Source organism: Heterodontus francisci, chromosome 24, assembly GCF_036365525.1.
Source record: "Heterodontus francisci isolate sHetFra1 chromosome 24, sHetFra1.hap1, whole genome shotgun sequence".
Classification (NCBI taxonomy): Eukaryota; Metazoa; Chordata; class Chondrichthyes; order Heterodontiformes; family Heterodontidae; genus Heterodontus; species Heterodontus francisci.
The window spans coordinates 44,888,451-44,911,119 of NC_090394.1; the positions used below are offsets into that span (position 1 = coordinate 44,888,451).

At 42.1% G+C, this 22,669-nt stretch overlaps 1 protein-coding gene across 1 annotated transcript in view; it reads right to left on the bottom strand.

Moving 5' to 3' along the window:
- The window catches only part of myo15aa (myosin XVAa), a 224,886-nt gene that overhangs the window by 29,845 nt on the left and 172,372 nt on the right, over positions 1–22,669 (bottom strand). The window contains exons 65-66 of the mRNA XM_068056767.1: positions 3,112–3,206; positions 1,752–1,829 (exon numbers count right to left, since the gene is read on the bottom strand). Of these exons, the coding sequence (XP_067912868.1) occupies positions 1,752–1,829; positions 3,112–3,206 (173 nt within the window). The remainder of the gene's footprint in view (positions 1–1,751; positions 1,830–3,111; positions 3,207–22,669) is intronic.

Here is a 22,669-nt window from a genome sequence, read left to right on the forward strand (position 1 = left end):
AGGGGTTGCGGGGTGGGGTGGTGATGCGGGAGCGCAAGTGAGAGGGGGTGTGTGAGGGGGGTGGGAAGACATGAGTGAGCGGCGGGACAAGAAAGAGAGGGGTGTTGAGAGAGAGAAAGAGAGGGGCGAGAGAGGAAGAGACAAGAGAGAGGGAGGAAGGGGGGGCGCACAAGTGGGTGCGAGAGAGGTATGGCGAGAGAAAGCTGGCAAGAGTGGAGAGAGAGGGGGTGAGAGGTGCGAGTGGGGAAGAGAGGGAGATGAGAGGTGGGGGGCGAGAGAGAGGTGGGGCAAGGGGGGGCGAGAGGGGGAGAGGAAGGGACGAGGGTGGGTAAGAGAGTGGGGGTGACAGGGCAACAGAGTGGGGACCAGAGGGGGTGGTGAGAGAAAGGGAGGGTGGTGCAGGAGACAGAACGTGAGAGAGGGAGGGGTTTGTGGGGGCAAGGGTGGTGAGAGAGAGGGGGGTGAGAGAGAGAGGGCAAGAGGTGGGGCAAGAGAGCGGGGGGTGATAGAGAGGGGGGTGATAGAGAGGGGTGAGAGAGAAGGGGGTTTGAGAGGGGGTGAGAGGGAGGGGGTGAGAGAGAGGGGGTGAGAGAGAGGGGGTGAGAGAGAGGGGGTGAGAGAGAGGGGGTGAGAGAGAGCGGGTGAGAGGGGATGAAAGAGAGGGGGTGTGAGAGAGTGGGTGAGAGAGGGGAGAGGAGATGGAGTGAAAGAGAGGGGCAAGAAGAGGGACAGGCAGAGCAAGGGGGGTAAGAGGGCAAGGGAGCAGCGAGAGAGAGGAGCAAGAGTGGGTGTGAGTGAAATAGAGCAAGAGAGGGGGGCACAAGAGACGGGGATGAGAGAGGGGGGGTGAGAGAGAGAGAAGGGCAAGGGGGAGCGAGGGCTAAGATGACAAGGGGGTGGCAAGAGAGAGGAGCGGGGGCGGGAGTGGGTGGCAAAGGGAAGCGAGGACGTGAGGATGTGCGAGACTGGGCGTGAGAAAGGCAGGTGTACGCGAGAGAGGGTGTGTGAGAGAGGGGGGCACGAGCGAGGTGGGCACGAGAGAGGGGGGCGCGAGATAGGGGGCGTGAGGGGGGCACGAGGGGGGCATGAGGGGGGGCGTGAGAAGGGGCGCGAGAGGGGGGCGAGAGAGGGGGGCGCGAGGGGAGGGTCGAGGGGGTGCGCAAGAGAGGGGGGAACGTGAGGGGGGCATGAGAGAGGGGGCACGAGAGATGGACGGCATGTGAGGGGGGCATGAGAGGGGGGCACAAGAGATGGGGGCACGAGAGGGGGGTACGAGAGAGGGGGCATGAAAGAGGGGGCACGAAAGAGGGTGGCACAAGAGGTGGGCATGTGAGGGGGCACATGAGGGGGCACATGAAGGAGGCATGTGAAGGAGGCACCTGAGAGGGTGGTACGAGAGAGGGGAGCGCGAGAGAAGGGGCACGAGAGGGGAGCATGAGAGAGGGGGGCACAAGAGGGGGGGCACGAGAGAGGGGGGCACGAGAGAGGGGGGCACGAGAAGGGGGGCACGAGAGAGTGGGGCACGAGAGAGTGGGGTACGAGAGAGGGGGGCACGAGAGAGGGGGGCACGAGAGAGAGGGGCACGAGAGAGAGGGGCACGAGAGAGAGAGGCATGAGAGAGCGGGGGCACGAGAGAGGGGGGCACGAGAGAGGGGGGATATCCATTCATCTGATATGTAACTGCCTGAATAGACTTGACCCTATTTTGCATGCTGGGATTTGATTATTCTCCCCTTTCAATCTGGACTCACCGTGCAAGTTTTTATCTTCAGATGTCTCTCCACGTTACCAGACAACAAGAAGACTTGTCGTTTGGAGCTTCTCCCAACCTGTGGGGAAGGAAAGGAAAATGTAATTTAAAACAATCAAGGGGATGTAAATGTTTATTCTCTTATCCTTTAAAAGATGCAATAAACTTTGCCAGAACCAATCCCTGAGGCAAAGCATTCTGTGCTCCAACATTCCCTCTGGGTAAAGGGGCTTCTCCCAATCTCTTTTCTCAGGGAGCTTTTTAAATTGATAAATGTCATCACAGTTTCAGACCGGAGCAAATAGACTGTCCCTTTCCACCACATCAAAATCCTTCATCATTTAAAACGATTAAATCTCCACATAATCTTCCCAGTGGGAACAGTCCCAGTATCTCAAATCTCTCCTCATAACTCTTTCTCCCTTCCCTGGCATCATCCTGGTGAATCTATGCTGTCTGCTCTCTCTGGCTTTAATGTCCTTTCTGTAATGGAGTGCCTAAAACTGGATCCAATTTCTAACTGTGACCTAACCAATGTTTAGCACATATCATTACTTCTGTACTCTTGTACTCTATGTTTCTATTATAAAACCCCAAATGTTATTGGTTTTTTAATGACTTTATCTTCCTGGACTCTCACTTTCAGTCCCTCTATTCATCCACCTTTTAGTGTTGTCCCATTGCGTTTACTCCTATTTCTTCTTTTCCTACCCAAAATGTATGATTTCACACTTATCCATATAAAACTCTATAGCCCATCCTGCTACATCTTCCTGAAAGATTTGACAGTCCTTCTCCCCATTTGTCAAGCCTCCTACCTCGGTGTTCCCTGTACCTGCCCAAATCATCATTGTACAGTAAGAGCAAATGAGGATTCTGCACTGGCCCCTGGGATCACAACTTTCAACTCTTCCCCAAGCTGAACAACATCTATTTATTGCAACTCTGTTTGACATCCATCAATCAGCCTTCTTTTCAAACTGCTACATTTCCATTTAAACCATATACCTACATTTTTCTAACTCTTATTAATCACCTGTAAATGCATTCCCTTCATGTAAAAAGGTATTGAGACCCAGGCGTTGACTAAAAGTTGGCATGTGTATGCTGACACCTTTAGCCTAACCAAAGCCTAGCCACATTTCCCATCACCTGCCTGGACAAAAAGACTGCAGCGGCAGTCAGGGGCTTATCACTATCAAATATCGGACACATTTCCTACATTGAACATCTCACCTGCACCGACCCTCTTGCATCTCCTTTGAAATCCTCAGGTTTTACATAAAAAGGTTGAAGATGCCAAAAAGAGATCAATTAACAAAATCTCCCAGTGAATTGAAGGGGAGACATGTATCACTAACCACCATGGCTTTGAGCTCCATGCCATCTGGGAACCGGGTCCTGCCACCGAACTGGAATGTTTTCTTCAGGTTGTGATCACAAGCTTTAGCAATTCCTGCACAGAGTGGGTCAGAAACAATCTGTTAAGCATTTCAGCACAGAGTGGGACAGAATCAGAGTATGAAACATTGCTGCACAGAGTGGGTCAGAATCAGTGTATTAAACATTGTTGCACAGAGTAGGTCAGAATCAGTGCATGAAACATTGTTGCACAGAGCGGGTCAGAATCAATGCATTAAACATTGTTGCACAGAGCGGGTCAGAATCAGTGTATTAAACATGGTTGCACAGAGTGGGTCAGAATCAGTGTGTAAAAAACATTGTTGCAAAGAGTGGGTCATAATCAGTGTATTAGACATTGTTGCACAGAGTGGGTCTGAATTAGTGTATTAAACACTGTTGCACAGAGTGGGTCAGAATCAGTGTATTAAACAGTGTTGCACAGAGCGGGTCAGAATCAGTCTATTAAACATTGTTGCACAGAGTGGGTCAGAATCAGTGTATTAAACATTGTTGCACAGATTGGGTCAGAATCAGTGTATTAAACATTGTTGCACAGAGAGAGTCAGAAACAGTGTATTAAAGTTTGTTGCACAGAGCGGCTCAGAATCAGTGTATTAAACATTGTTGCACAGAGAGGGTCAGAATCAGTGTATTAAACATTGTTGCACAGAGCGGGTCAGAATCAGTGTATTAAACATTGTTGCACAGAGAGGGTCAGAAACAGTGTATTAAACATTGTTGCACAGAGCGGCTCAGAATCAGTGTATTAGACATTGTTGCACAGAGCAGGTCAGAATCAGTGTATTAAACATAGTTGCACAGTGCGGGGCAGAATCAGTGTATTAAACTTTGTTGCACAGAGCGGGTCAGAATCTGTGTATTGAATATTGTTGCACAGAGGAGGTCAGAATCAGTGTATTAAACATTGTTGCACAGAGCGGGTCAGAATCTGTGTATTGAACAAGGTTGCACAGAGTGAGTCAGAATCAGTGTATTAAACATTGTTGCACAGACAGGGTCAGAATCAGTGAATTAAACATTGTTGCACACAGTGCGTCAGAATCAGTGTATTAAACAATCTTGCACAGAGTGGGTCAGAAGCACTGTCTTAAACATTGTTGCACAGAGTGGGTCAGAATCAGTGTATTAAACAAGGCTGCAGCGAGTAGGTCAGGATCAGTGTACGAAACATTTTTGCAAAGAGTGGGTCAGAATCAGTGTATTAAACATTCTTACACAGAGTGGGTGAGAATCAGTGTATGAAACAATCTTGCACAGAGTGGGTCAGAAGCAGTGTATGAAACATTCTTGCTCAGAGCGTGTCAGAATCAGTGTATTGAACAATCTTGCACAGAGTGGGTCAGAAGCACTGTATTAAACATTGTTGCACAGAGCGGGTCAGAATCAGTGTATTAGACATTGTTGCACAGAGTGGGTCAGAACCAGTGTTTTAAACATTGTTGCACAGAGTGGGTCAGAATCAGTGTATTAAACATTGTTGCACAGAGTGTGTCAGAATCAGTGTATTAAACATTGTTGCACAGAGTGGGTGAGAATCAGTGTATTAAACATTGTTGCACAGAGTGGGTCAGAATCTGTTTATTAAACATTGTTGCACAGAGTGGGTCAGAATCAGTGTATTAAACATTGTTGCACAGAGAGGGTCAGAAACAGTGTATTAAACATTGTTGCAGAGAGCAGGTCAGAATCAGTGTATTAAACATTGTTGCACAGAGTAGGTCAGAATCAGTGCATGAAACATTGTTGCACAGTGCGAGTCAGAATCAGTGTATTAAACAAGGCTGCAGCGAGTAGGTCAGGATCAGTGTATGAAACATTCTTGCTCAGAGCGTGTCAGAATCAGTGTATTGAACAATCTTGCACAGAGTGGGTCAGAAGCACTGTATTAAACATTCTTGCACAGAGTGGGTCAGAATCAGTGTATTAGACATTGTTGCACAGAGTGGGTCAGAACCAGTGTTTTAAACATTGTTGCACAGAATGGGTCAGAATCACTGTTTTAAACACTGTTGCACAGAGTGGGTCAGAATCAGTGTATTAAACATTGTTGCACAGAGTGGGTCAGAATCATTGTATTAAAGTTTGTTGCACAGAGTGGGTCAGAATCAGTGTATTAAACATTGTTGCACAGAGTGGGTCAGAATCATTGTATTAAAGTTTGTTGCACAGAGTGGGTCAGAATCACTGTTTTAAACATTGTTGCACAGAGTGGGTCAGAATCAGTGTGTAAAAAACATTGTTGCAAAGAGTGGGTCAGAATCAGTGTATTAGACATTGTTGCACAGAGTGGGTCTGAATTAGTGTATTAAACATTGTTGCACAGAGTGGGTCAGAATCAGTGTATTAAACATTGTTGCACAGAGTGGGTCAGAATCATTGTATTAAAGTTTGTTGCACAGAGTGGTTCAGAATCAGTGTATTAAACATTGTTGCACAGAGTGGGTCAGAATCATTGTATTAAAGTTTGTTGCACAGAGTGGGTCAGAATCAGTGTATTAAACATTGTTGCACAGAGTGGGTCAGAATCATTGTATTAAAGTTTGTTGCACAGAGTGGGTCAGAATCACTGTTTTAAACATTGTTGCACAGAGTGGGTCAGAATCAGTGTGTAAAAAACATTGTTGCAAAGAGTGGGTCAGAATCAGTGTATTAGACATTGTTGCACAGAGTGGGTCTGAATTAGTGTATTAAACATTGTTGCACAGAGTGGGTCAGAATCAGTGTATTAAACATTGTTGCACAGAGCGGGTCATAATCAGTGTATTAAACATTGTTGCACAGAGTGGGTCAGAATCAGTGCATTAAACATTGTTGCACAGATTGGGTCAGAATCAGTGTATTAAACATTGTTGCACAGAGTGGGTCAGAATCAGTGCATTAAACATTGTTGCACAGATTGGGTCAGAATCAGTGTATTAAACATTGTTGCACAGACTGGGTCAGAATCAGTGTATTAAACATTGTTGCACAGAGCGGGTCAGAATCAGTGTATTAAACATTGTTGCACAGACTGGGTCAGAATCAGTGTATTAAACATTGTTGCACAGACTGGGTCAGAATCAGTGTATTAAACATTGTTGCACAGAGTGGGTCAGAATCAGTGCATTAAACATTGTTGCACAGACTGGGTCAGAATCAGTGTATTGAACACTGTTGCACAGAGCGGGTCAGAATCAGTGTATTAAACATTGCTGCACAGAGTGGGTCAGAATCAGTGTATTAAACATTGTTGCACAGAGTGGGTCAGAATCATTGTATTAAAGTTTGTTGCACAGAGTGGTTCAGAATCAGTGTATTAAACATTGTTGCACAGAGTGGGTCAGAATCATTGTATTAAAGTTTGTTGCACAGAGTGGGTCAGAATCAGTGTATTAAACATTGTTGCACAGAGTGGGTCAGAATCATTGTATTAAAGTTTGTTGCACAGAGTGGGTCAGAATCACTGTTTTAAACATTGTTGCACAGAGTGGGTCAGAATCAGTGTGTAAAAAACATTGTTGCAAAGAGTGGGTCAGAATCAGTGTATTAGACATTGTTGCACAGAGTGGGTCTGAATTAGTGTATTAAACATTGTTGCACAGAGTGGGTCAGAATCAGTGTATTAAACATTGTTGCACAGAGTGGGTCAGAATCAGTGCATTAAACATTGTTGCACAGATTGGGTCAGAATCAGTGTATTAAACATTGTTGCACAGAGTGGGTCAGAATCAGTGCATTAAACATTGTTGCACAGATTGGGTCAGAATCAGTGTATTAAACATTGTTGCACAGACTGGGTCAGAATCAGTGTATTAAACATTGTTGCACAGAGCGGGTCAGAATCAGTGTATTAAACATTGTTGCACAGACTGGGTCAGAATCAGTGTATTAAACATTGTTGCACAGACTGGGTCAGAATCAGTGTATTAAACATTGTTGCACAGAGTGGGTCAGAATCAGTGCATTAAACATTGTTGCACAGACTGGGTCAGAATCAGTGTATTGAACACTGTTGCACAGAGCGGGTCAGAATCAGTGTATTAAACATTGCTGCACAGAGTGGGTCAGAATCAGTGTATTAAACATTGTTGCACAGAGCGGGTCATAATCAGTGTATTAAACATTGTTGCACAGAGTGGGTCAGAATCAGTGCATTAAACATTGTTGCACAGATTGGGTCAGAATCAGTGTATTAAACATTGTTGCACAGAGTGGGTCAGAATCAGTGCATTAAACATTGTTGCACAGATTGGGTCAGAATCAGTGTATTAAACATTGTTGCACAGACTGGGTCAGAATCAGTGTATTAAACATTGTTGCACAGAGCGGGTCAGAATCAGTGTATTAAACATTGTTGCACAGACTGGGTCAGAATCAGTGTATTAAACATTGTTGCACAGACTGGGTCAGAATCAGTGTATTAAACATTGTTGCACAGAGTGGGTCAGAATCAGTGCATTAAACATTGTTGCACAGACTGGGTCAGAATCAGTGTATTGAACACTGTTGCACAGAGCGGGTCAGAATCAGTGTATTAAACATTGCTGCACAGAGTGGGTCAGAATCAGTGTATTAAACATTGTTGCACAGAGTGGGTCAGAATCATTGTATTAAAGTTTGTTGCACAGAGTGGTTCAGAATCAGTGTATTAAACATTGTTGCACAGAGTGGGTCAGAATCATTGTATTAAAGTTTGTTGCACAGAGTGGGTCAGAATCAGTGTATTAAACATTGTTGCACAGAGTGGGTCAGAATCATTGTATTAAAGTTTGTTGCACAGAGTGGGTCAGAATCACTGTTTTAAACATTGTTGCACAGAGTGGGTCAGAATCAGTGTGTAAAAAACATTGTTGCAAAGAGTGGGTCAGAATCAGTGTATTAGACATTGTTGCACAGAGTGGGTCTGAATTAGTGTATTAAACATTGTTGCACAGAGTGGGTCAGAATCAGTGTATTAAACATTGTTGCACAGAGTGGGTCAGAATCAGTGCATTAAACATTGTTGCACAGATTGGGTCAGAATCAGTGTATTAAACATTGTTGCACAGAGTGGGTCAGAATCAGTGCATTAAACATTGTTGCACAGATTGGGTCAGAATCAGTGTATTAAACATTGTTGCACAGACTGGGTCAGAATCAGTGTATTAAACATTGTTGCACAGAGCGGGTCAGAATCAGTGTATTAAACATTGTTGCACAGACTGGGTCAGAATCAGTGTATTAAACATTGTTGCACAGACTGGGTCAGAATCAGTGTATTAAACATTGTTGCACAGAGTGGGTCAGAATCAGTGCATTAAACATTGTTGCACAGACTGGGTCAGAATCAGTGTATTGAACACTGTTGCACAGAGCGGGTCAGAATCAGTGTATTAAACATTGCTGCACAGAGTGGGTCAGAATCAGTGTATTAAACATTGTTGCACAGAGCGGCTCAGAATCAGTGTATTAAACATTTGTTGAACAGAGTGGGTCAGAATCAGTGTATTAAGCAGTGTTGCACAGATCGGGTCAGAATCAGTGTATTAAACATTGTTGCACAGAGCGGGTCAGAATCAGTGTATTAAACATTTGTTGAACAGAGTGGGTCAGAATCAATGTATTAAGCAGTGTTGCACAGATCGGGTCAGAATCAGTGTATTAAACATTGTTGCACAGATTGGGTCAGAATCAGTGTATTAAACATTGTTGCACAGAGCGGCTCAGAATCAGTGTATTAAACATTTGTTGAACAGAGAGGGTCAGAATCAGTGTATTAAACAGTGTTGCACAGAGCGGCTCAGAATCAGTCTATTAAACATTGTTGCACAGAGTGGGTCAGAATCAGTGTATTAAACATTGTTGCACAGATTGGGTCAGAATCAGTGTATTAAACATTGTTGCACAGAGAGAGTCAGAAACAGTGTATTAAAGTTTGTTGCACAGAGCGGCTCAGAATCAGTGTATTAAACATTGTTGCACAGAGAGGGTCAGAATCAGTGTATTAAACATTGTTGCACAGAGCGGGTCAGAATCAGTGTATTAAACATTGTTGCACAGAGAGGGTCAGAAACAGTGTATTAAACATTGTTGCACAGAGCGGCTCAGAATCAGTGTATTAGACATTGTTGCACAGAGCAGGTCAGAATCAGTGTATTAAACATAGTTGCACAGAGTGGGTCAGAATCAGTGTATTAAACATAGTTGCACAGAGCGGGTCAGAATCAGTGTATTAAACATTGCTGCACAGAGTGGGTCAGAATCAGTGTATTAAACATTGTTGCACAGAGTGGGTCAGAATCATTGTATTAAAGTTTGTTGCACAGAGTGGTTCAGAATCAGTGTATTAAACATTGTTGCACAGAGTGGGTCAGAATCATTGTATTAAAGTTTGTTGCACAGAGTGGGTCAGAATCAGTGTATTAAACATTGTTGCACAGAGTGGGTCAGAATCATTGTATTAAAGTTTGTTGCACAGAGTGGGTCAGAATCACTGTTTTAAACATTGTTGCACAGAGTGGGTCAGAATCAGTGTGTAAAAAACATTGTTGCAAAGAGTGGGTCAGAATCAGTGTATTAGACATTGTTGCACAGAGTGGGTCTGAATTAGTGTATTAAACATTGTTGCACAGAGTGGGTCAGAATCAGTGTATTAAACATTGTTGCACAGAGCGGGTCATAATCAGTGTATTAAACATTGTTGCACAGAGTGGGTCAGAATCAGTGCATTAAACATTGTTGCACAGATTGGGTCAGAATCAGTGTATTAAACATTGTTGCACAGAGTGGGTCAGAATCAGTGCATTAAACATTGTTGCACAGATTGGGTCAGAATCAGTGTATTAAACATTGTTGCACAGACTGGGTCAGAATCAGTGTATTAAACATTGTTGCACAGAGCGGGTCAGAATCAGTGTATTAAACATTGTTGCACAGACTGGGTCAGAATCAGTGTATTAAACATTGTTGCACAGACTGGGTCAGAATCAGTGTATTAAACATTGTTGCACAGAGTGGGTCAGAATCAGTGCATTAAACATTGTTGCACAGACTGGGTCAGAATCAGTGTATTGAACACTGTTGCACAGAGCGGGTCAGAATCAGTGTATTAAACATTGCTGCACAGAGTGGGTCAGAATCAGTGTATTAAACATTGTTGCACAGAGCGGCTCAGAATCAGTGTATTAAACATTTGTTGAACAGAGTGGGTCAGAATCAGTGTATTAAGCAGTGTTGCACAGATCGGGTCAGAATCAGTGTATTAAACATTGTTGCACAGAGCGGGTCAGAATCAGTGTATTAAACATTTGTTGAACAGAGTGGGTCAGAATCAATGTATTAAGCAGTGTTGCACAGATCGGGTCAGAATCAGTGTATTAAACATTGTTGCACAGATTGGGTCAGAATCAGTGTATTAAACATTGTTGCACAGAGCGGCTCAGAATCAGTGTATTAAACATTTGTTGAACAGAGAGGGTCAGAATCAGTGTATTAAACAGTGTTGCACAGAGCGGCTCAGAATCAGTCTATTAAACATTGTTGCACAGAGTGGGTCAGAATCAGTGTATTAAACATTGTTGCACAGATTGGGTCAGAATCAGTGTATTAAACATTGTTGCACAGAGAGAGTCAGAAACAGTGTATTAAAGTTTGTTGCACAGAGCGGCTCAGAATCAGTGTATTAAACATTGTTGCACAGAGAGGGTCAGAATCAGTGTATTAAACATTGTTGCACAGAGCGGGTCAGAATCAGTGTATTAAACATTGTTGCACAGAGAGGGTCAGAAACAGTGTATTAAACATTGTTGCACAGAGCGGCTCAGAATCAGTGTATTAGACATTGTTGCACAGAGCAGGTCAGAATCAGTGTATTAAACATAGTTGCACAGTGCGGGGCAGAATCAGTGTATTAAACTTTGTTGCACAGAGCGGGTCAGAATCTGTGTATTGAATATTGTTGCACAGAGGAGGTCAGAATCAGTGTATTAAACATTGTTGCACAGAGCGGGTCAGAATCTGTGTATTGAACAAGGTTGCACAGAGTGAGTCAGAATCAGTGTATTAAACATTGTTGCACAGACAGGGTCAGAATCAGTGAATTAAACATTGTTGCACACAGTGCGTCAGAATCAGTGTATTAAACAATCTTGCACAGAGTGGGTCAGAAGCACTGTCTTAAACATTGTTGCACAGAGTGGGTCAGAATCAGTGTATTAAACAAGGCTGCAGCGAGTAGGTCAGGATCAGTGTACGAAACATTTTTGCAAAGAGTGGGTCAGAATCAGTGTATTAAACATTCTTACACAGAGTGGGTGAGAATCAGTGTATGAAACAATCTTGCACAGAGTGGGTCAGAAGCAGTGTATGAAACATTCTTGCTCAGAGCGTGTCAGAATCAGTGTATTGAACAATCTTGCACAGAGTGGGTCAGAAGCACTGTATTAAACATTGTTGCACAGAGCGGGTCAGAATCAGTGTATTAGACATTGTTGCACAGAGTGGGTCAGAACCAGTGTTTTAAACATTGTTGCACAGAGTGGGTCAGAATCAGTGTATTAAACATTGTTGCACAGAGTGTGTCAGAATCAGTGTATTAAACATTGTTGCACAGAGTGGGTGAGAATCAGTGTATTAAACATTGTTGCACAGAGTGGGTCAGAATCTGTTTATTAAACATTGTTGCACAGAGTGGGTCAGAATCAGTGTATTAAACATTGTTGCACAGAGAGGGTCAGAAACAGTGTATTAAACATTGTTGCAGAGAGCAGGTCAGAATCAGTGTATTAAACATTGTTGCACAGAGTAGGTCAGAATCAGTGCATGAAACATTGTTGCACAGTGCGAGTCAGAATCAGTGTATTAAACAAGGCTGCAGCGAGTAGGTCAGGATCAGTGTATGAAACATTCTTGCTCAGAGCGTGTCAGAATCAGTGTATTGAACAATCTTGCACAGAGTGGGTCAGAAGCACTGTATTAAACATTCTTGCACAGAGTGGGTCAGAATCAGTGTATTAGACATTGTTGCACAGAGTGGGTCAGAACCAGTGTTTTAAACATTGTTGCACAGAATGGGTCAGAATCACTGTTTTAAACATTGTTGCACAGAGTGGGTCAGATTCAGTGTATTAAACATTGTTGCACAGAGTGGGTCAGAATCATTGTATTAAAGTTTGTTGCACAGAGTGGGTCAGAATCAGTGTATTAAACATTGTTGCACAGAGTGGGTCAGAATCATTGTATTAAAGTTTGTTGCACAGAGTGGGTCAGAATCACTGTTTTAAACATTGTTGCACAGAGTGGGTCAGAATCAGTGTGTAAAAAACATTGTTGCAAAGAGTGGGTCAGAATCAGTGTATTAGACATTGTTGCACAGAGTGGGTCTGAATTAGTGTATTAAACATTGTTGCACAGAGTGGGTCAGAATCAGTGTATTAAACATTGTTGCACAGAGTGGGTCAGAATCATTGTATTAAAGTTTGTTGCACAGAGTGGTTCAGAATCAGTGTATTAAACATTGTTGCACAGAGTGGGTCAGAATCATTGTATTAAAGTTTGTTGCACAGAGTGGGTCAGAATCAGTGTATTAAACATTGTTGCACAGAGTGGGTCAGAATCATTGTATTAAAGTTTGTTGCACAGAGTGGGTCAGAATCACTGTTTTAAACATTGTTGCACAGAGTGGGTCAGAATCAGTGTGTAAAAATCATTGTTGCAAAGAGTGGGTCAGAATCAGTGTATTAGACATTGTTGCACAGAGTGGGTCTGAATTAGTGTATTAAACATTGTTGCACAGAGTGGGTCAGAATCAGTGTATTAAACATTGTTGCACAGAGCGGGTCATAATCAGTGTATTAAACATTGTTGCACAGAGTGGGTCAGAATCAGTGCATTAAACATTGTTGCACAGATTGGGTCAGAATCAGTGTATTAAACATTGTTGCACAGAGTGGGTCAGAATCAGTGCATTAAACATTGTTGCACAGATTGGGTCAGAATCAGTGTATTAAACATTGTTGCACAGACTGGGTCAGAATCAGTGTATTAAACATTGTTGCACAGAGCGGGTCAGAATCAGTGTATTAAACATTGTTGCACAGACTGGGTCAGAATCAGTGTATTAAACATTGTTGCACAGACTGGGTCAGAATCAGTGTATTGAACACTGTTGCACAGAGCGGGTCAGAATCAGTGTATTAAACATTGTTGCACAGACTGGGTCAGAATCAGTGTATTGAACACTGTTGCACAGAGCGGGTCAGAATCAGTGTATTAAACATTGCTGCACAGAGTGGGTCAGAATCAGTGTATTAAACATTGTTGCACAGAGTGGGTCAGAATCATTGTATTAAAGTTTGTTGCACAGAGTGGTTCAGAATCAGTGTATTAAACATTGTTGCACAGAGTGGGTCAGAATCATTGTATTAAAGTTTGTTGCACAGAGTGGGTCAGAATCAGTGTATTAAACATTGTTGCACAGAGTGGGTCAGAATCATTGTATTAAAGTTTGTTGCACAGAGTGGGTCAGAATCACTGTTTTAAACATTGTTGCACAGAGTGGGTCAGAATCAGTGTGTAAAAAACATTGTTGCAAAGAGTGGGTCAGAATCAGTGTATTAGACATTGTTGCACAGAGTGGGTCTGAATTAGTGTATTAAACATTGTTGCACAGAGTGGGTCAGAATCAGTGTATTAAACATTGTTGCACAGAGCGGGTCATAATCAGTGTATTAAACATTGTTGCACAGAGTGGGTCAGAATCAGTGCATTAAACATTGTTGCACAGATTGGGTCAGAATCAGTGTATTAAACATTGTTGCACAGAGTGGGTCAGAATCAGTGCATTAAACATTGTTGCACAGATTGGGTCAGAATCAGTGTACTAAACATTGTTGCACAGACTGGGTCAGAATCAGTGTATTAAACATTGTTGCACAGAGCGGGTCAGAATCAGTGTATTAAACATTGTTGCACAGACTGGGTCAGAATCAGTGTATTAAACATTGTTGCACAGACTGGGTCAGAATCAGTGTATTAAACATTGTTGCACAGAGTGGGTCAGAATCAGTGCATTAAACATTGTTGCACAGACTGGGTCAGAATCAGTGTATTGAACACTGTTGCACAGAGCGGGTCAGAATCAGTGTATTAAACATTGCTGCACAGAGTGGGTCAGAATCAGTGTATTAAACATTGTTGCACAGAGCGGCTCAGAATCAGTGTATTAAACATTTGTTGAACAGAGTGGGTCAGAATCAGTGTATTAAGCAGTGTTGCACAGATCGGGTCAGAATCAGTGTATTAAACATTGTTGCACAGAGCGGGTCAGAATCAGTGTATTAAACATTTGTTGAACAGAGTGGGTCAGAATCAATGTATTAAGCAGTGTTGCACAGATCGGGTCAGAATCAGTGTATTAAACATTGTTGCACAGATTGGGTCAGAATCAGTGTATTAAACATTGTTGCACAGAGCGGCTCAGAATCAGTGTATTAAACATTTGTTGAACAGAGAGGGTCAGAATCAGTGTATTAAACATTGTTGCACAGAGCGGCTCAGAATCAGTGTATTAAACATTTGTTGAACAGAGTGGGTCAGAATCAGTGTATTAAGCAGTGTTGCACAGATCGGGTCAGAATCAGTGTATTAAACATTGTTGCACAGAGCGGGTCAGAATCAGTGTATTAAACATTGCTGCACAGAGTGGGTCAGAATGAGTGTATTAAACATTGTTGCAAAGAGAGGGTCAGAATCAGTGTATTAAACATTGTTGCAAAGATCGGTTCAGAATCAGTGGAATAGACATTGTTGCACAGAGTGGGTCAGATTCAGTCTATTAAACATTGTTGCACAGTGCGGGTCAGAATCACTGTTTTAAACATTGTTGCACAGAGTGGGTCAGAATCAGTGTATTAAACATTGTTGCGCAGAGCGGGTCAGAATCACTGTTTTAAACATTGTTGCACAGAGTGGGTCAGAATCAGTGTATTAAACATTGTTGCACAGAGTGGGTCAGAATCAGTGTATTAAACATTGTTGCACAGAGTGGGTCAGAATTAGTGTATTAAACATTGTTGCACAGAATGGGTCAGAATCTGTTTATTAAACATTGTTGCACAGAGTGGGTCAGAATCAGTGTATTAAACATTGTTATACAGAAGGGTCAGAATCTGTGTATTAAACATTGTTGCACAGATTGGGTCAGAATCAGTGTATTAGACATTGTTGCACAGAGTGGGTCAGAATCAGTGTATTAAACATTGTTGCACAGAGCAGGTCAGAATCAGTGTATTAAACATTGTTGCACAGAGTGGGTCAGAATCAGTGTATTAAACATTGTTGCACAGAGTGGGTCAGAATCAGTGTATTAAACATTGTTGCACAGAGTGGGTCAGAATCATTGTATTAAAGTTTGTTGCACAGAGTGGGTCAGAATCACTGTTTTAAACATTGTTGCACAGAGTGGGTCAGAATCAGTGTGTAAAAAACATTGTTGCAAAGAGTGGGTCAGAATCAGTGTATTAGACATTGTTGCACAGAGTGGGTCTGAATTAGTGTATTAAACATTGTTGCACAGAGTGGGTCAGAATCAGTGTATTAAACATTGTTGCACAGAGCGGGTCATAATCAGTGTATTAAACATTGTTGCACAGAGTGGGTCAGAATCAGTGCATTAAACATTGTTGCACAGATTGGGTCAGAATCAGTGTATTAAACATTGTTGCACAGAGTGGGTCAGAATCAGTGCATTAAACATTGTTGCACAGATTGGGTCAGAATCAGTGTATTAAACATTGTTGCACAGACTGGGTCAGAATCAGTGTATTAAACATTGTTGCACAGAGCGGGTCAGAATCAGTGTATTAAACATTGTTGCACAGACTGGGTCAGAATCAGTGTATTAAACATTGTTGCACAGACTGGGTCAGAATCAGTGTATTAAACATTGTTGCACAGAGTGGGTCAGAATCAGTGCATTAAACATTGTTGCACAGACTGGGTCAGAATCAGTGTATTGAACACTGTTGCACAGAGCGGGTCAGAATCAGTGTATTAAACATTGCTGCACAGAGTGGGTCAGAATCAGTGTATTAAACATTGTTGCACAGAGCGGCTCAGAATCAGTGTATTAAACATTTGTTGAACAGAGTGGGTCAGAATCAGTGTATTAAGCAGTGTTGCACAGATCGGGTCAGAATCAGTGTATTAAACATTGTTGCACAGAGCGGGTCAGAATCAGTGTATTAAACATTTGTTGAACAGAGTGGGTCAGAATCAATGTATTAAGCAGTGTTGCACAGATCGGGTCAGAATCAGTGTATTAAACATTGTTGCACAGATTGGGTCAGAATCAGTGTATTAAACATTGTTGCACAGAGCGGCTCAGAATCAGTGTATTAAACATTTGTTGAACAGAGTGGGTCAGAATCAGTGTATTAAACATTGTTGCACAGAGAGGGTCAGAATCAGTGTATTAAACATTGTTGCACAGAGCGGCTCAGAATCAGTGTATTAAACATTTGTTGAACAGAGTGGGTCAGAATCAGTGTATTAAGCAGTGTTGCACAGATCGGGTCAGAATCAGTGTATTAAACATTGTTGCACAGAGCGGGTCAGAATCAATGTATTAAACATTGCTGCACAGAGTGGGTCAGAATCAGTGTATTAAACATTGTTGCAAAGAGAGGGTCAGAATCAGTGTATTAAACATTGTTGCAAAGATCGGTTCAGAATCAGTGGAATAGACATTGTTGCACAGAGTGGGTCAGATTCAGTCTATTAAACATTGTTGCACAGTGCGGGTCAGAATCACTGTTTTAAACATTGTTGCACAGAGTGGGTCAGAATCAGTGTATTAAACATTGTTGCGCAGAGCGGGTCAGAATCACTGTTTTAAACATTGTTGCACAGAGTGGGTCAGAATCAGTGTATTAAACATTGTTGCACAGAGTGGGTCAGAATCAGTGTATTAAACATTGTTGCACAGAGTGGGTCAGAATTAGTGTATTAAACATTGTTGCACAGAATGGGTCAGAATCTGTTTATTAAACATTGTTGCACAGAGTGGGTCAGAATCAGTGTATTAAACATTGTTGCACAGAGTGGGTCAGAATCAGTGTATTAAACATTGTTGCACAGAGTGGGTCAGAATCAGTGTATTAAACATTGTTGCACAGATCAGGTCAGAATCAGTGTATTAGACATTGTTGCACAGAGTGGGTCAGAATCAGTGTATTAAACATTGTTGCACAGAGCAGGTCAGAATCAGTGTATTAAACATTGTTGCACAGAGTGGGTCAGAATCAGTGTATTAAACATTGTTGCACAGAGCAGGTCAGAATCAGTGTATTAAACATTGTTGCACAGATCGGGTCAGAATCAGTGTATTAGACATTGTTGCACAGAGCGAGTCAGAATCTGTGTATTAAACATTGTTGCACAGAGTGGGTCAGATTCAGTGTATTAAACATTGTTGCACAGAGCGGGACAGACTCAGTGTATTAAACATTGTAGCACAGAGCAGGTCAGAATCAGTTTATTAAACATTGTTGCACAGTGCGGGTCAGAATCAGTGTATTAAACATTGCTGCACAGCGTGGGTCAGAATCAGTGTATTAGACATTGTTGCACAGAGCGGGTCAGAATCAGTGCATGAAACATTGTTGCACAGAGTTGGTCAGAATCACTGTATTAAACATTGTTGCACAGAGTGGGTCAGAATCAGTGTATGAAACATTGTTGCACAGAGCGAGTCAGAATCTGTTTATTAAACATTGTTGCACAGAGTGGGCCAGAATCAGTGTATTAGACATTGTTGCACAGAGGGGGTCAGAATCAGTGTCTTAGACATTGTTGCACAGAGCGGGTCAGAATCAGTGTATTAAACATTGTTGCACAGTGCGGGTCAGAATCAGTGTATTAAACATTGTTGCACAGTGTAGGTCAGAATCAGTGTATTAATCATAGTTGCACAGAGCATGTCAGAATCAGTGTATTAAACATTGTTGCACATTGCGGGTCAGAATCAGTGTATTAAACTTTGTTGCACAGAGCGGGTCAGAATCTGTGTATTGAACATTGTTGCACAGAGTAGGTCAGAAGCAGTGTATTAAACATTGTTGCACAGAGCAGGTCAGAATCAGTGTATTAAACATTGTTGCACAGAGTGGGTCAGAATCAGTGTATTAAACATTGTTGCACAGAGCGGGTCAGAATCAGTGCATGAAACATTGTTGCACAGAGTTGGTCAGAATCACTGTATTAAACATTGTTGCACAGAGTGGGTCAGAATCAGTGTATGAAACATTGTTGCACAGAGCGGGTCAGAATCTGTTTATTAAACATTGTTGCACAGAGTGGGTCAGAATCAGTGTATTAGACATTGTTGCACAGAGCGGGTCAGAATCAGTGTATTAAACATTGTTGCACAGTGCGGGTCAGAATCAGTGTATTAAACATTGTTGCACAGTGTAGGTCAGAATCAGTGTATTAATCATAGTTGCACAGAGCATGTCAGAATCAGTGTATTAAACATTGTTGCACATTGCGGGTCAGAATCAGTGTATTAAACTTTGTTGCACAGAGTGGGTCAGAATCTGTGTATTGAACATTGTTGCACAGAGTAGGTCAGAAGCAGTGTATTAAACATTGTTGCACAGAGCAGGTCAGAATCAGTGTATTAAACATTGTTGCACAGAGTGGGTCAGAATCAGTGTATTAGACATTGTTGCACAGAGCGGGTCAGAATCAGTGCATGAAACATTGTTGCACAGAGTTGGTCAGAATCACTGTATTAAACATTGTTGCACAGAGTGGGTCAGAATCAGTGTATGAAACATTGTTGCACAGAGCGGGTCAGAATCTGTTTATTAAACATTGTTGCACAGAGTGGGTCAGAATCAGTGTATTAGACATTGTTGCACAGAGGGGGTCAGAATCAGTGTCTTAGACATTGTTGCACAGAGCGGGTCAGAATCAGTGTATTAAACATTGTTGCACAGTGCGGGTCAGAATCAGTGTATTAAACATTGTTGCACAGTGTAGGTCAGAATCAGTGTATTAAACATAGTTGCACAGAGCATGTCAGAATCAGTGTATTAAACATTGTTGCACATTGCGGGTCAGAATCAGTGTATTAAACTTTGTTGCACAGAGCGGGTCAGAATCTGTGTATTGAACATTGTTGCACAGAGTAGGTCAGAAGCAGTGTATTTAACATGGTTGAACAGAGTGGGTCAGAATCAGTGCATTAAACATTGTTGCACAGAGTAGGTCAGAATCAGTGTGTCAAACATTGTTGCACAGAGTGGGTCAGAAACAGTGTATTAAACATTGTTGCACAGAGTAGGTCAGAATCAGTGTTTTGCACATAGTTGCACAGAGTGGGTCAGAATCAGTGTATTAAATCTTGTTGCACAGAGTAGGTCAGAATCAGTGCATTAAACATTGTTGCACAGAGCGGGTCAGAATCTGTTTATTAAACATTGTTGCACAGAGTGGGTCAGAATCAGTGTATTAAACATTGTTGCACAGAGCAGGTCAGAATCAGTGTATTAAACATTGTTGCACAGTGCGGGTCAGATTCATTGTATTAAACATTGTTGCGCAGAGCGGGTCAGCATCAGTGTATTAAACATTGTTGCACAGTGCGGGTCAGATTCATTGTATTAAACATTGTTGCGCAGAGCGAGTCAGAATCTGTGTATTAAACATTGTTGCACAGAGTGGGTCAGATTCAGTGTATTAAACATTGTAGCACAGTGCGGGTCAGATTCATTGTATTAAACATTGTTGCACAGTGCGGGTCAGAATCAGTGTATTAAACATTGTTACACAGTGCGGGTCAGAATCAGTGTATTAAACATTGTTGCACAGTGCGGGTCAGATTCATTGTATTAAACTTTGTTGCGCAGAGCGGGTAAGAATCAGTGTATTAAACATTGTTGCGCAGAGCGGGTCAGAATCAGTGTATTAAACATTGTTGCACAGTGCGGGTCAGAATCAGTGTATTAAACATTGTTGCACAGTGCGGGTCAGATTCATTGTATTAAACATTGTTGCGCAGAGCGGGTCAGAATCAGTGTATTAAACATTGTTGCACAGGGCGGCACAGAATCAGTGTATTAAACATTGTTGCACAGAGTGGGTCAGAATCAGTGTATTAAACATTGTTGCACAGTGTAGGTCAGAATCAGTGTATTAAACATAGTTGCACAGTGCGGGTCAGAATCAGTGTATTCAACATTGTTGCACTGATCGGTTCTGAATCAGTGGAATAGACATTGTTGCACAGAGCGGGTCAGAATCTGTGTATCAAACATTGTTGCACAGAGTGGGTCAGATTCAGTGTATTAAACATTGTTGCACAGTGCGGGTCAGATTCAGTGTATTAAACATTGTTTTACGTAGTGGGTGAGAATCAGTGTATTAAACATTGATGCACCGAGTGGGTCAGAATCAGTGTTTAACAATTGTTGCACAGAGTGGGTCAGTATCAGTGTATCACACATTGTTGCACAGAGCGGGTCAGAATCAGTGTATTAAACATTGTTGCACAGATCGGGTCAGAATCAGTGTATTAGACATTGTTATACAGAAGGGTCAGAATCTGTGTATTAAACATTGTTGCACAGAGTGGGTCAGAATCAGTGTATTAAACATTGTTATGCAGAAGGGTCGGAATCTGTGTATTAAACATTGTTGCACAGAGCAGGTCAGAATCAGTGTATTAAACATTGTTGCACAGATCGGGTCAGAATCAGTGTATTAAACATTGTTGCACAGATCGGGTCAGAATCAGTGTATTAGACATTGTTGCACAGAGTGGGTCAGAATCTGTTTATTAAACATTGTTGCACAGAGTGGGTCAGAATCAGTGTATTAAACATTGTTGCACAGAGTGGGTCAGAATCAGTGTATTAAACATTGTTGCACAGATCGGGTCAGAATCAGTGTATTAGACATTGTTGCACAGAGTGGGTCAGAATCAGTGTATTAAACATTGTTATACAGAAGGGTCAGAATCTGTGTATTAAACATTGTTGCACAGAGCAGGTCAGAATCAGTGTATTAGACATTGTTGCACAGAGCGAGTCAGAATCTGTGTATTAAACATTGTTGCACAGAGTGGGTCAGATTCAGTGTATTAGACATTGTTGCACAGAGCGAGTCAGAATCTGTGTATTAAACATTGTTGCACAGAGTGGGTCAGATTCAGTGTATTAGACATTGTTGCACAGAGCGACTCAGAATCTGTGTATTAAACATTGTTGCACAGAGTGGGTCAGATTCAGTGTATTAAACATTGTTGCACAGAGCGGGACAGACTCAGTGTATTAAACATTGTAGCACAGAGCGTGTCAGAATCAGTGTATTAAACATTGTTGCACAGTGCGGGTCAGAATCAGTGTATTAAACATTGCTGCACAGAGTGGGTCAGAATCAGTGTATTAAACATTGTTGCACAGTGTAGGTCAGAATCAGTGTATTAAACATAGTTGCACAGTGCGGGTCAGAATCAGTGTATTCAACATTGTTGCACTGATCGGTTCTGAATCAGTGGAATAGACATTGTTGCACAGAGCGGATCAGAATCTGTGTATCAAACATTGTTGCACAGAGTGGGTCAGATTCAGTGTATTAAACATTGTTGCACAGTGCGGGTCAGATTCAGTGTATTAAACATTGTTGCACAGAGTGGGTCAGAATCAGTGTATTAAACATTGTTGCACAGAGTGGGTCAGAATCATTGTATTAAAGTTTGTTGCACAGAGTGGGTCAGAATCAGTGCATTAAACATTGTTGCACAGAATGGGTCAGAATCATTGTATTAAAGTTTGTTGCACAGAGTGGGTCAGAATCAGTGTATTAAACATTGTTGCACAGATTGGGTCAGAATCATTGTATTAAAGTTTGTTGCACGGAGTGGGTCAGAATCTATGTATTCAACATTGTTGCACAGAGTGGGTCAGAATCACTGTACGAAACATTGTTGCACAGAGACGGTCAGAATCAGTGTTTTAAACAATGTTGCACAGAGTGGGTCAGAATCAGTGTATTAAACATGGTTGCATAGAGCGGGACAGAATCAGTGGATTAAACATTGTCGCACAGAGTGGGTCAGAATCACTGTATTGAAGAAGGTTGCACAGTGTGGATCAGAATCAGTGTATTAAACATTGATGCACCGAGTGGGTCAGAATCAGTGTTTAACAATTGTTGCACAGAGTGGGTCAGTATCAGTGTATCACACATTGTTGCACAGAGCGGGTCAGAATCAGTGTATTAAACATTGTTGCACAGATCGGGTCAGAATCAGTGTATTAGACATTGTTATACAGAAGGGTCAGAATCTGTGTATTAAACATTGTTGCACAGAGTGGGTCAGAATCAGTGTATTAAACATTGTTATGCAGAAGGGTCGGAATCTGTGTATTAAACATTGTTGCACAGAGCAGGTCAGAATCAGTGTATTAAACATTGTTGCACAGATCGGGTCAGAATCAGTGTATTAAACATTATTGCACAGATCGGGTCAGA